Raw genomic sequence first — 13021 nt, forward strand, 5'->3', positions numbered from 1 at the left:
TCCAGAAGGACCCAGTGCCCCCAGCCCCCATGCGCTCTAATTACGGCTGCCCACATCTTTAGCTCCCAGCAGGCCCAGCAACTGGCAATCCATCAGCTGTCAGGCCTCTCCCGGGAGCTCCAGCAGCTGCCTGAAGACTCTCGTGCTTTCTCTGAGGCTGGGCCAGGGAGGGAGGGGCTGGTGCAGCCGCAATTGGCAAAGACCTGCCAAGGGAGTGGCTAATGTGGCCAAGGCCTTGGGCACAGGGCTAGGCAGGAGGCTGGGAGGCTGGTCTCAGGGCTGCTGCAGAGTACTCCAGACTTTGAGGCTAGGGGTGAGGGGAGGGGCCCCTCTGATCAAGGAATTCCTGCAGTACCCACCTCCCCACAACCGCTGTGGCTTCTGAGAAATCCCTGGGTGGGTGGAGTTGTTCTCTTAATCCCAGAAAAACTACCCCTGGCAGCTCAGTGCTCTGGAGGAAGGGTGCCCAGTCAGGGCTGGAGTGGAACCCAGAGAGGCTGGCCCAACCCTCCCTGTCCAGGCTGCACACCTCGCCCTGGGCCCACAAGCCACAGCCCACGGCCCTCCCTGGACTGCCTGGGATCTCCCCTGCCTGACCAGAGGCAGGAGGCCTGGGCTCCAATCCCTCCACCCCCACCCCAGGCTTTGTGACCCTGGAGCCATCATGACTCAGTTTTCTCATCTCCAAAATGGGACTTTGATAAGATACTTGGACATGCCATAAAGCACATACAACCAGATAATTCTCATTAATTTAAGTCTCAATATCCAAAATTAAAGGCCCTCTGTCCTTAATAACGATGAACACTTCCTGTGTAGTAGGCACTTCACACGTGTTATCATATCAGAGATTCACTACAGCCCAGCAAGATGGATGTGTTCTTAGCCATGCTTTGCAAATGGGGATGTGTGGCTCAGAGAGGTCACCAGGCCAGTGAATGGCAGCAGATTCAAGCCCAGCCATGCTTGACCCCAAAATCCAGTTACTCCCACACTCCCACCCCACTTATCACCACCTAGAGCCACCCATGTTCCCTCCCCTGTGATTGGCCAGGTGACCTAGGAGTGCCTCAAGAGCTGACCCATTGAAGATGGGTGTGAGTTCTCAGTTCTGCCTCCCTCGCCCCATGGACAGAGTGCTGGGGGTTGTGCCCTGGGTTGCACAACTTCCCCTGGCTGGGGCAGCAGCGATGGATCCTCCTCGCCCTGGTTTCAGGCAAGATGAAGGCAGCTATGAAGGGAGCCTCTGTCTCCGAGATGCTGGCGGCTAGGAAGGCAGGCCCCACCCAGAGCAAGGCTGGGACTGGCTGGGCCACACTTGGAAGCATCTGTGATTATATTTGAAAGCTCCCGCTAGGGTGGGGCACCTGGGCTCCAGTCTGGGCCGATGGGCAGGCAGGGGCTGATGACGGCCCTCCCTGGCTCCTGACCTCACCCCGACTTTATAGAGCTGGGGATGGGTGAGGCTGGGAGTGCCAGGAAGGGAAGGCCTGGGGCTTCCTGAAGCTGAGACCCTTGGAGGACAGCGAGAGGCTCCCAATGGAGACCCACTGGGCTCATGACATAATCCAGCAAGGGAGGAGGTGCAGAGAACAGGCATCCTGTCTGCCTCCTACCCTTGGCCCACAAGAGCTCCAGGTGTTTGGAGGCCTTTCCAGAGGTGACCTCAGATGTGTGGCCCAACGCCAGCTCTTTCCTGATGGGGAGCAGGTGGGTAAGAAAGATATCTAGGAGCTCTTTCTCTTGAAGAGGAAACTGAGGCTCAGAGACGGCATGAGATTTGTTGCTACTGTGGCTCGTCAAGGTGAGTGGCCTGGAGTCTGGCTTCCAGCCCCTCAGGGGTCCTGGGCAGGGCAAGCTCCCTGTGGAACCGGCAGGAGCACAGCCTCAGCTCAGCCGCAGGAGAGGCGCAGCAAGCCCAATGGGTCTTGGAAGGAGAGGAAGTAGGGGACTCCAGGGAGGGGCACCCCGAGGGTAAGAGCCCTGAGCACTAGAGAAGCAAGACTTACTCTGCTAGTGTCTTACGGGAAACCCGGGGCCAGTCACAGTCTCTCTGAACCTCAGTTTTTTCACCTAGAAAGGAGAAATAATAGGACGGAAGTCAGGAGAAAGAAGGCTGGACTGGGGTCATGTCAATGAAGGCAGGAGAGACAATGTTAAGATTATGGCAGGACCCTAGGGGCAGCACCCTCTCCCAGAGGGAGGAGTGGGGACCTGGATCCCATAAGTGGTCAGATAGGATGTGGGGTTAAGCAGGCCCAGCCTCCAAGCAAGTTTAAAGGAACTGCCTGGAGCCCCTTCTCCCTTTGTGCTGTGGGACTACTAAACAAAAGGGGCTTCAGGATCATAATCCACAAAAAGGGAAAGGAGGGGCTTTGTCCCAAATCACAGCTGCGAAGCCCACTGACTAGATTCAAGGTTGCTGCATGTCAAGTTCCCTGGCCAGGGCCCCTTATGGTAAAATAGATATAATGGGGAGATTTCACAATAACCTTCCTCCTGACCCTCTCTCTGCATTGAGCCTCAGAGTTTCTGATCTGGGTCCGCCGCACTTGGGGGCAGGGGGAAAACGGCCAGACCTACACATGCCATGCATCTGCCATAGGGAGACATACGCCGCTCCCTCCTCCTCCCCCTCTTCAATTCCAGGTAGCTAACGATAACAATACTTAATTATCACACAGCAGGACTTGGACTAAAATGCTTTCTTGCATTAAGTTGCTGAATCCTCACACCAACCTAGTGATGGAAGCATTATTATTATCATTATCCCCATTTTCCTGATGGAGAAACTGAGGCACAAAGACTCTTATTTGCACAAGTTCATCCAATTAGTGGCAGAACCAGGATGTGAACCAGTCTGGCTCCCCAGGCCACACTCGTAACCATGATACTTCTTAAGACATTGTTTCACAGACACCCTGTGATCTAAATCCCGGCTCTGCCACTTCTAGTTGTGTGTTCCCGGGACAAGCAGCCCGATTTCTCTCGGTTTTGTGCTGCTGGACAAAAGGCCGGGACCATCCACAGGGTGTGGCCCAGCGATTCAGCGCCCAAACCTGCGAGTGTCCGGCAGTGGGCACTGCACCAGCAGCGGGGCTCCAGTCATTTGTTTTCTCAAACAAGAGAAGGTTCCAGATGTGGGCAGGTCCTTCCTCGCCCCGCCCCGCGCCCCAGTATGCAGTAGAGGGGAACGCAGGGGGAGGGGCCGCCCCCAGCCAGTCATTGCCATTAATAGAGACCTGAAACACCGCCTGCTAAAAATACCCGGCTGGAGGCCCATAAAAGCGCTGCGGGGTCCGGCGCCAGACACTTCTCCACTTCCCCGAGCTTCAGCTAGACGCATCCCGCCGAGCCACCATGGCCGAGCGCCGCGTGCCCTTCTCGCTCCTGCGGAGCCCCAGCTGGGACCCTTTCCGAGACTGGTACCCGGCCCACAGCCGCCTCTTCGAGCAGGCCTTCGGGCTGCCCCGGCTGCCAGAGGAGTGGTCGCAGTGGCTGAGCCACAGCGGCTGGCCGGGCTACGTGCGCCCGCTGCACCCCGCCGCGATCGAGGGCCCCGCCTACAGCCGCGCGCTCAGCCGGCAGCTCAGCAGCGGCGTGTCGGAGATCCAGCAGACGGCCGACCGCTGGCGCGTGTCCCTGGACGTCAACCACTTCGCCCCCGAGGAGCTGACGGTCAAGACCAAGGACGGCGTGGTGGAGATCACTGGTGAGCCCTCCGGGGACTGAGGACCCCGGCTCCCCACCCCCCGCCTTCCTTCCCCTCTCGCCCGCCCCGGCCTCTCGCCCGTTTAGGGGAGGAGCCCTGGGCAGGGCGAGGGGCCTGGGAAGTGAAAACTTAGCCGAGGACCCGGGGACAGAGTCCTGGGAGCTGGGCCCAGCCTCCTCGCCCTGCCCTCTGGCCTGTGTCTGCTTCTTTAGAATGGGGGCGGGGGGCCTTGCTGGTAGCTCCTAAGGGAACTGTGGGCCCTAAAACTTCTCTACTAGGGAAAGAAACGCCCGTTTCCAGCAGAGACCACCCCCCAACCCCACCTCTGAGGGGCCAGGTCTCCCTGCGCCCACCCGCGCCCCGCCCAGCCTGAGGTGGGTGTGAAGAGGGCGTCGGGTCCCCACCCCCAGCGCGGTCCCCGCCCCTAGCCTGGGTCTGCGGAGAGGGCGTGTGCGCGTGCCCGGCGCTGCGTCCCTACTCTCCAGCCCAAAGCCCCTGAACCGAACTTTCCAGAAGCTTCTGAGGTCCCAGGACAGTCGGGCCCCCAAATCCTTTAGTGAATCTTCTCCTGCCATGAGTCCTTGCCACCAGGTGGGGCGTGTTTGGATGTGGGCCAGCTGGAGACGCCCCTGCCCGTCTCCTCTGACCTCCCTCTTCCCCTCTAGGCAAGCACGAAGAGCGACAGGATGAGCACGGCTTCATTTCTCGGTGCTTCACTCGGAAATACACGTGAGTCCTGGCGTCGGATCTAGGGGGCGGGGGAGGGCGCAGCGACCCTCTAGTGTGTAACTTTTGTCCTCTCTCTCTGCGTGTCTAGGCTGCCCCCCGGTGTGGACCCCACCCTGGTCTCCTCCTCCCTGTCCCCTGAGGGCACGCTCACCGTGGAGGCCCCGTTGCCCAAGCCAGCTACCCAGTCGGCGGAGATCACCATCCCTGTCACCTTCGAAGCCCGTGCCCAACTTGGGGGCCCAGAAGCTGGCAAGTCCGAACAGCCTGGAGCCAAGTAAAGGCCTTAGCCCAGCTGTCTACCCCACAGTAGCCGTCCTTGACCATCCCCACTCTCCAAGCCTCTATGTTCTTTTGATACGTTTACCTTCTGTTTTTCTCAAATAAAGTTCTAAGTTCCTGCCGGCCACTGCCTCAGACCCGGTGTGTTTGTGGAGGCTTAGGGGTTGGTGCTGGTTCACACACTCATCACATTTGCTGAGGGCCCGCTGTATGCCAAGCCCCATGCTGGGCCCTGCGGGTACACCCGTGTCTATCACAGGGCACAGCCCTGCTTTCCAATACCTTGTCTACTAAGAGAGAAGTGATTGTTTATAGCAATTAAAACCCCCAGGGCCAGGTGTGGGAGGTAGGAACCCAGAGAGGCCCCTGGCCCAGGCTTAGGCACTCAGGAACACCTGGTCAGGGGGCAGGTGGAGGGGGACAGAGCAGGGCCAGGGAGGAGAGCTTCCTGGGAGCTCAGGGTCCCCTACTGACTTCATCATCGTGGAGAGGGGCAGGACCACTGAGAAGGTATGGGAGGTGTAACCACCCCTGGTGACTCTAAGGCAACTTTTTCATCAAAGGACCCGTCCTCCGCCATGCGGGCAGAGTGGGGCCTGGGCTCTCTGGCCTGAGGGCAGCCTGCAGAGAGTGAGTGCAGTATGGCCTAGGTTTTGGTAGGAGAGAAGCAAAGTCCTGATGGGGAAGACAGTGACTCCCAGAGGGCCTGCCTTGACTGGCCCCAGCCGGGACAGTCACTTCTGCCTCGGCCTTCTCCTTTGTCTTCACCACCCTCTCACAGGCCCAAGGAGAGTTCAGAGAGACCTAGGGGATGGAGAAAGCAGATGGGGGCTTTGGAGCCTAGTCTTAAGTCTCCAAGATCTTGAGAGACCCCACATGATCTCTACCAACCAGGTCCCAGCACCTGAGGCTGCGGCCAGACCCTTTCCTAAGTACAGAGCCCTACTTCCCCAGGGTCGCTGAGAGGAGCGGCACCCAGAGGGAGAGGCCTGAGGCCCCCCCGAACCCCCTACGCTGCCTGGCTTCTCAATTTCTACTCCCCGGCAGGATGCCACAACCTGGAGCAGGCATCAAGCCAGAGCAGGTCCCAACACTCGAAGGCCCCAAACCTGGAGGGAGGCCAACAGGGAAGTAAACACACGGAACCAGGATTGTGCTGGCCCAGCTGGCAGCACGGGTCTGGGCCTGTCAGCCAGGGCACTGCCCAGTCTACCCGCCCTTCCACCGCTTGTTCCCTGAGTTCCAATCTCCTAAATCTGCCCTCCTCCTTGACATACCCCACCCCCACCCCACCCCCCTACATCTTAGGTGTCTCCTGGACGCCTCCACGTTCCTGTGGTCAGCCTGTCTGGGTCTCGCCCTTGCTTTGCCGGCCAGCTCCCTGGTGGCTGGAAACGGTGGCCCTGACCTCCAGAGCTTTGGCTGGGTCCTCCTGTCTGGTCAGAGGGAGTGATCACAAGGCTGCCAGGCTGCCAGCTCCTCTGTCAGTGTCCTTGAAGTGTGGGAAAGCTGGTGGCAAGCCTTTGACAAGGTAATCCTCACATCAGCCCTGAGAAGAGGTGTGCTTACTCCTGCTTGACAACTGGGCGGCAAGCCTCAAAGAAGCGACGGGACTTGGCCAGGGTTCACAGGGCTTGTCTGGGGGCGTGTGGAGGGACATCTGTATGGTCACAGGCAGGGGAGGGCAGATTAGCTCAGATGCAACCTGGTGGGGGAGAGGCACCCGAAGTGCTGCCTGCAGGGGCTCTATGCGGCCTCAAGAGGAGGAAGACCAGGATGCAGCAGAGCCCGCAGCCAGGGCTGCTCAAGGGGCCAAGGCTGCAAAATGGCCTAGAGGGAGCTGCCGGGGGGTCTCAGGCCCAGATTCCAGGGCCGTGGACTGGGGCAGGCAGGGGCTGGCGCCTGGTGCTGTTGGTGCTACAGGAGTGGAGTCCAAGGGCAGCAGCTTTGAACTCCTAAGGGCTCAGTTAATCATCTGGGACATAGCCGGGGCACAGGGTAGGGAAGACATGAATTCAGTCCCTCCAAAGGAAACAGGCCCCAGTTGGGAAACCAAAGTAGCAGATGAGGAAACTGAGCCCGCCTGGGCCACACTGTGAGGGTGGGGCAGAGGCAGCAGGGGAGTCAGAGGCTGGGCTGGCCCGGAAGCTGGATGATCTGGGCAGCACCTCCGGGCAGAGTGGTGGACAGGCAGGCTGGCTCAGGTCTGGGGGTCTCCACTGGGAGAGGCAGGCACTGGGTATCAGGAGACCTGGGGAGTCCCTGCCCTACCGCTGTTCCCAGCCTCTTCAGGCCTTGCCCGGATTTTTATTAGGTCCCTCTCTCAAGGCCCCTGATGTCCATCAGATCTGCAGACTCAGACGCTGGTTTGGGTTCAGTGAATGCTTGCATCTGCGCCCCGTGCTCAGCCGAAGGTCTGAGGGGCAGTGCGCCCTGCTCCAGACCAATGACAAAGGCTCCCTCAAGGACCTCACATTGTTTTGGTGGCCACTCACCTCTCACCAGCCCCAGCTCCCCTAGGGAATCTGTGGGGAGCTCAGTTGGAAGCTGATCCCTGGGTCTCTCCTTTCCTCTCTCCCTCTCAGTTGTGAAATCTGCCCTTCCTGTTGGCACCCCCACTGGGCCCAGCAGCCAGCCCATTGGTCCAAGTCCCTGCTTGAGCTCAAGGGGGCAAGTGGAGGACACAGCCCAGTGACAAGCAGATTATCATTAGAGAGGGGCCAGGACAGGCTGCAGGGCCTCTGTGGAGTGGGAAAGAAGGATTTCCAGAAGTGACCCTTGTGTAATAGGCAAGAGGGGACTGCATGGCTGAGGGCTGGAAGGCTGGCGCATTCAGGCTGGAGAAGGAGCTGCAAGCACAGACAGCAAGTGAGGGAGGTCGCGGGGGCCGTCTTGGAGGGCACTAAAGGCTGTGCTAAGTGCAGGCTACTGAATCATCAAAGAGTTGAAGCATCCCTGCTTTAGAAATGGTCTCAGATCTTAGAAGAGAGTGGTTGGGAAGGGCCAGCAGAGAGGCAGGGGGCAATGTGCTACTGAGATGTTGTGAGCATGGGTCCTGCCAGGGATGGGGGGAAGGGGGCCATATGCCAGGATGTGGCAGCAGCAGGCTCTGTGGTGTGGGGTGACAGATGGGATGTGGGGGTGCTGGGCGAGGGAAGGAGGAGACTTGCTGAAGCCCTGAGCCCTCGACTGCCATGGCTCCCTGCCCGAAGCTTCCTGACCTCACGGTCTCTGTAAGATCAAGAAGCCCCCAGACCTTGGCTGCTGGAGGACTGAACTGTTTGTAGATACCACCATCTTCGCTGCTACAGAACCAACCTAGGGTTTGCCAGGCACAGCTGCTCCATGGAGAAGGTGGGGTGGGGTGGGGAATGGGCACAGAGGACCTCAGTGCTGGGGCCAAAGGGCAACACTTGAGCACTGTTGTGACGGGGGAGGGGCAACCAAGCCAAGAAAGGAGAGGAGGGTTGGGTAGGCCTGGAGCCCCTTCCCAGGGCTGGCCAGGAGTTTGACAGAGACCCCAGACCTCTGGTCTGCTGACAGCCACACAAGCGCTGCCTGCTCCAGCAGAACCCAGGGCAGGGTGGAGATCAAGCAGACAGGCGTCCTATCTGCTGGCCTCACCCTGACCCCCTGCACCTCTGCACTGCACTCCACCCCAACAGGCACACAGTGGGACCTGGGAGTATGGGACAGCCGTGCGGTTCAGGGCTTGGCCCCAGGTCCAGACTTGCACAGAAGGGACCGAGCTGCCAGCTCAGGACCAAAGCAGAGAAGGAGGATGCGGTATGGGTGAGGGCAGCTAGGCGAGCCTGGGCTGGTCTCAGCCAGTCTGGCCCTGGGCCCTGGAGCTCAGACCCTGATGAAATGGGGCCTAACCCTGACCTCATGCTGCTCTCCTAGGGAAGTAGGCCCTGGGAATGTGGAGGAGGCCCAGTGTCTGTCCCCCGCCCCAAAGCGTGTACTGTCTGTTCATCTACCAGTGCCCCTGTGTTCCAGCCCTGAGGAGCACAGGAGCCTGTGGGTGGGAGGCACTCCATCCCTGGCAAGATCCTCTTAGTCGAGAGCTCTGGGTCCTCCTCCACCTGCCCAGGTGACTGGCTTCACTGTATGCATCTAACTCTGCCTCCCAAGGATGAGCCATATTCTCATGGGCCTCTTACGAGACAGCTCTGTTGTGCTGGGAGAGCTAAAGCATGAAAAATAACAGGAATCCCAGGCCTGGCTAAGAAGAGACAGCTCTGGTGAGGGGAGGTAATTATTTATTCATTCTTGGAGGAGGTAGTGGGGATTGAACCCAGGACCTCATGCATGCTAAGCATGCACTCTACCACTTGAGCTATACCCTCCCCCTGAAGAGACAGCTCTGGATCAATAACAGAATCTCTGGATGGCCTCAGCTCAGAGTATGGAGGGTGGAAGAGCCTCACTGGGCAGTCAACCACCTCCATCAGTTCTGAAGGGCAGACTGAGGGCAAGGGAAAGTCAAGTGTCCGGCCAGGGCTCCCCACTCCCAGCCCAGAGAGAAAGGTCATGTCTAGGGACTCTCGGGAAATCTGACCCGCCCTAAGAGAGTTTCCTTCCCACCCTTCCTTCCAGCCTTGCACGCCTACCAGCCTGATACACCTCCCTGCCCAGCCTAAGTGGCAATGGTTGGGTCAAGATGCAGCACTGGTGGTCCAGAGGCTTCCCCAGTGGAAGGAAGTCTACCCTCACCCCCACCTCAGGGCTGAACAGGGCAGAACCTGCCAGGAAGGCTTGGATTAAAGAATGGATAGAGGTGGCAGGAGCAGCTTTGTGTTCAGGAAAAAGCACTGGGCTGAGGCCAGCTCTGGGTTCCAGCCAGCTCTGTCCCTGCTGGAGGCATGGCCTGGGGTCCAGCCCTGCTCTGGGCTCAGTTTCCATTCTGAGGAGCCTGAGTGGCCGCTGAGGCCCCTCCTGCCGTGATTTTCCAACAGCGTTGTCAGCTTTGTGCAGACTGGGACTCACTAAGATTGGCAGCTACCCAAGGTCTCCTAACAATGGTAGGAAGGCCAAAGTCCCAGGGGCATCCAAGGGTATAAGGACAGCCCTCTGCAGGACCAGCAGGGACTGGCATGAGGAATCTTGGCTCTCACCCCAGGGCAGGTCTAGATAACACTTTTCTTCCCCACATCGTTCCTCCACCCACAAGATGGGTTCAAGAAAGTCCTTCTGAAAGCCCCCTAGGGATGGCTGTATTCAGGCTGAGGAGGTGGTGGGATGGGGAGACTGAGAACTTACTTAATCAGGTGAGTGGATGACCAGAGCTGTCCCTGAGCCTGCTCCTCACCCAGCCCTCTCCCTCTCTGAGGTCTCTCACCCTCTCTCAGCCCTCCTCCCTTCAAGGAGCCCCTTCTGAGCACCTGTCCTCCTAGCTAGGTCTCCCTATCCCTCTCTGTTCCTCCATCTCCCTTTCTTAGCCCCATCCCTGACTGCACCACTTCTCCCACACTGAAACCCCCTCCTTTCCAGGAGTCCTCCAACTTCTCTGATCACTGAGCCTTCTCCCTCCCCTGAGCGCCCTCCCTCACATCTCCCCTGGCCCTGGTGGCTGAGCTATCCTTGTACAATCCCCTTGGCAGCCCAGTTTGAAGATCCTGAAAACCTCCTTCTCTAGGCCTGACCAGCCTAAAGGCCTTGAACCCTGGGAGTGGTCCCACAGGCCAATCCCTCCGCAGGGGTCCTGGAGCCCCAAGGCTCTGGGTGGGAGGAAGAGTGGTTCTGAAGGAGTATTCCATCCCTACCAAGCAGGCAGCAGGCCCAGCCAGCTCAGGCCTCCGGCTGTACCGGCCAACTCCGGAAAGGAAGCCTTGGCCCCACTGGAGAGGGGGATGGAGAGCTGCCAGGGCAGGCCCTGAGACGCCCCCTGCAGGATACACTGGGGCTAGAACCCCCCACATTCTCCCCACCTCCCGCAGACCCAGACAGGACAGTAAGTGACTGCCCCCTGGTGCTCTCCCAGAGACACCCAGATACCTGACACCACCCACCCCAGAACTTTCGGGAATCTCTGCTCAGTTTCTGGGTCCTGACAGTCCCAGAGCTGAAAAGGAGGCATAAGACCCAAGTATCTGAAAACATTGACACCCCCAACCCTGCACCTACCAAGCCGTTGGCCATGTTCTTTTCTGCTCTGGGATTCAGTCACCTGGAACCCTCAAACCTCCTGGAAGTTTCCTCCTTCTGGAGGACCCAGTTCGCTTTCTTGGTTGGCCTGCCGAGTCTGGCAGCCAAGGCCTGGAGCCCAGGAGTGAGGGAGGCCTGCCCCACCCTCTGCGCCTTTGCTGCATAGGTGTTCTGTTACTAATCATAACTGGCATGTACTGGGCACCTGCTAGCTGCCAATCACTCAGCTTATTAAATCCTCATAGCAATCCCATGCCGCTGAGAGGCAGCAGAGGATTAAGGTTGTGCTAGTGGCCACCACTGTCAAACTGCAAGGGTTCAAATCCCATCTGGGACACTTACTAGCTGTGGGACCATGGGTAAGTTGCTAAGTCTGTTTCTTCCTCTGCAAAATGAAACTGATTACATGAATTAATACATGGGAAGCTTTTATTTATTTTTCAAGGAAGATAAACATTGAAACACTCATAGGAATTGATAATGGGGAGATAACTTTGATTTTATTAAGACATTAATATGGAGATCACCCTTATTGCATAGTGAAATCACTGGTAATCTTTGTAAGTCAAAAGTTGAGGGAAATATGAGGAAATGGTAACTGTGGTTTCAGTTTCATTATGAAAGGACAGGAAAATGGGACTTGAGCTTTAGAAAATAAGTGTAGATTAGATTTCAAGACTTAAGACAATGAATTTAAATGATGAGAGGATGGATAGAGAGAAGCAGTGGAAAAGTTTATAAAATGATTTAATTTATAATCAGGAACATAAAGTTCTGAGAAGGAACAGATTGTCTAAATTAAAAAAAGAAAAGAAAGAAAATGGAGTTAACCAAGGTAGATGTGACCAGTTTTAATAAGGTGTCTTAAAAAACAAAACTCACCTGAGTAAATGTGAACATCTAATTGGCTTTAATCAAGGATTCATGAATCAGGAAGCCTCCCATCTGGCTTCCACAAGTGAGAGGAGCTTCCACAAGTGAAGCCTTTGGAACAGTGCCTGGGGCACCCAGTCAATATTGGGCATTTTTATGAGGTATTATTCCCATTTTACAGATTGGAACCTGATCCTCTGAAAGACTAAGGAACTTGACGAGTTATGCCCCATGACTAGGACAGAATGGGGCAGGAATCCAAATCCTAAACTCCAAAGCTTTCTGCCACTGAGAACCCTTCATTTGGAAAATGACAGACTGCTGAGTGACAGACATCTCACCATTCTAAACAGTGTATGCACTTTACTTGGTCTTCAATACCTAAATCCAGGTTTGACTATGGCTTGGGCAACCCATCTCCCTCCCGCGCCTCAGATTCTACAGCTCTACGTCGGGGAGGAGAGAAGGGCAGAGATCGGGGTGTCTGCGCTCCCTAAAGTTCCTGACTTCGGATTCTGGATGCGAGCTCTGGACGGCTGCCGCTCAATTCAAATTTAGAGGCGTCTATGCAGAGGGTGGGGATGGAGGGACGTTCAGAGCGGGAAGGAGGATGGGCCTTCATAGGCGGCCAGGCCTCAGCCCACCTCTCCAGCCTCACCAGCCGCCCGCTACCTCACCGCTCTGCCATGGAGCCTGGGAAGTGATGGAACTTCAAAGACCCGAATCGCCATTCCCCTTTGAGCTCATCCAACTGCTGCGTGGGCCGGGCAAGCTGTACTGAGTCATCGGCTTCCTCTGAAATATGGGGAGAAGTAGATAACTTGGGGTTGGTTACAAATGAGCGATATGTAGGTAAGAAAGCACTGCGAACCCGGGCAGGACATGAGAGAGGAACGTGCTCAAGGGTCCAGCGGGATCCGAAGCTCCACCCTCCAAAACCGGCTCTTCCGCCTGCCGCGGCAACGGATCACGCCCGCGGACGTCGCTAGCACCCTATAAGGCGTTGTAATGCCCTGCAGAGCCCAGACCAGGTTACTCCGGGTGACAAAGGCGCACGCAGAGGGCGGAGACAGAGGAGAGAGAGGAGGGTGGAGAATGGGGGGACGAAGGTCCGCGGTGGGAGGAGGACCAGAGGGGAGAGAAGGGGCCTGGGCAGCCGCCAAGCGGATCCCAGCGCAGAACCCTAGCAACAGGCCGACCATTGGAAGAGCGGGGCGGGCTGGCTGTGATTGGCTCTCGCTGCTGCCCGCGATTGGAAGGCGGCCGCGTCCCCGCCCCGCT

General features: G+C 57.5%; 1 protein-coding gene across 1 annotated transcript; it reads left to right on the top strand.

The window, feature by feature from the left end:
* The first annotated feature begins 3223 nt into the window (after positions 1-3223).
* HSPB1 (heat shock protein family B (small) member 1) lies at positions 3224-4845 on the top strand. Its single transcript, XM_031432690.2, has 3 exons — positions 3224-3712; positions 4378-4441; positions 4530-4845. The coding sequence occupies exons 1-3, from the start codon at positions 3361-3363 to the stop codon at positions 4717-4719; spliced, it is 606 nt and encodes a 201-aa protein (XP_031288550.1). The 5' UTR covers positions 3224-3360; the 3' UTR covers positions 4720-4845.
* The last annotated feature ends 8176 nt before the right edge of the window (positions 4846-13021 follow it).

This window comes from Camelus dromedarius, chromosome 24 (genome assembly GCF_036321535.1).
Source record: "Camelus dromedarius isolate mCamDro1 chromosome 24, mCamDro1.pat, whole genome shotgun sequence".
In the NCBI taxonomy this organism is placed as follows: Eukaryota; Metazoa; Chordata; class Mammalia; order Artiodactyla; family Camelidae; genus Camelus; species Camelus dromedarius.

What these genes read in the sequence shown, in the direction of transcription:
- HSPB1 (XM_031432690.2), top strand. Translation starts at nt 3,361, where the DNA reads ATGGCCGAGCGCCGCGTGCCCTTCTCGCTCCTGCGGAGCCCCAGCTGG. An exon ending in CGGCGTGGTGGAGATCACTG is followed by an intron (nt 3,713 to 4,377) that starts GTGAGCCCTCCG and finishes CTTCCCCTCTAG; the next exon opens with GCAAGCACGAAGAGCGACAG. An exon ending in TGCTTCACTCGGAAATACAC is followed by an intron (nt 4,442 to 4,529) that starts GTGAGTCCTGGC and finishes CTGCGTGTCTAG; the next exon opens with GCTGCCCCCCGGTGTGGACC.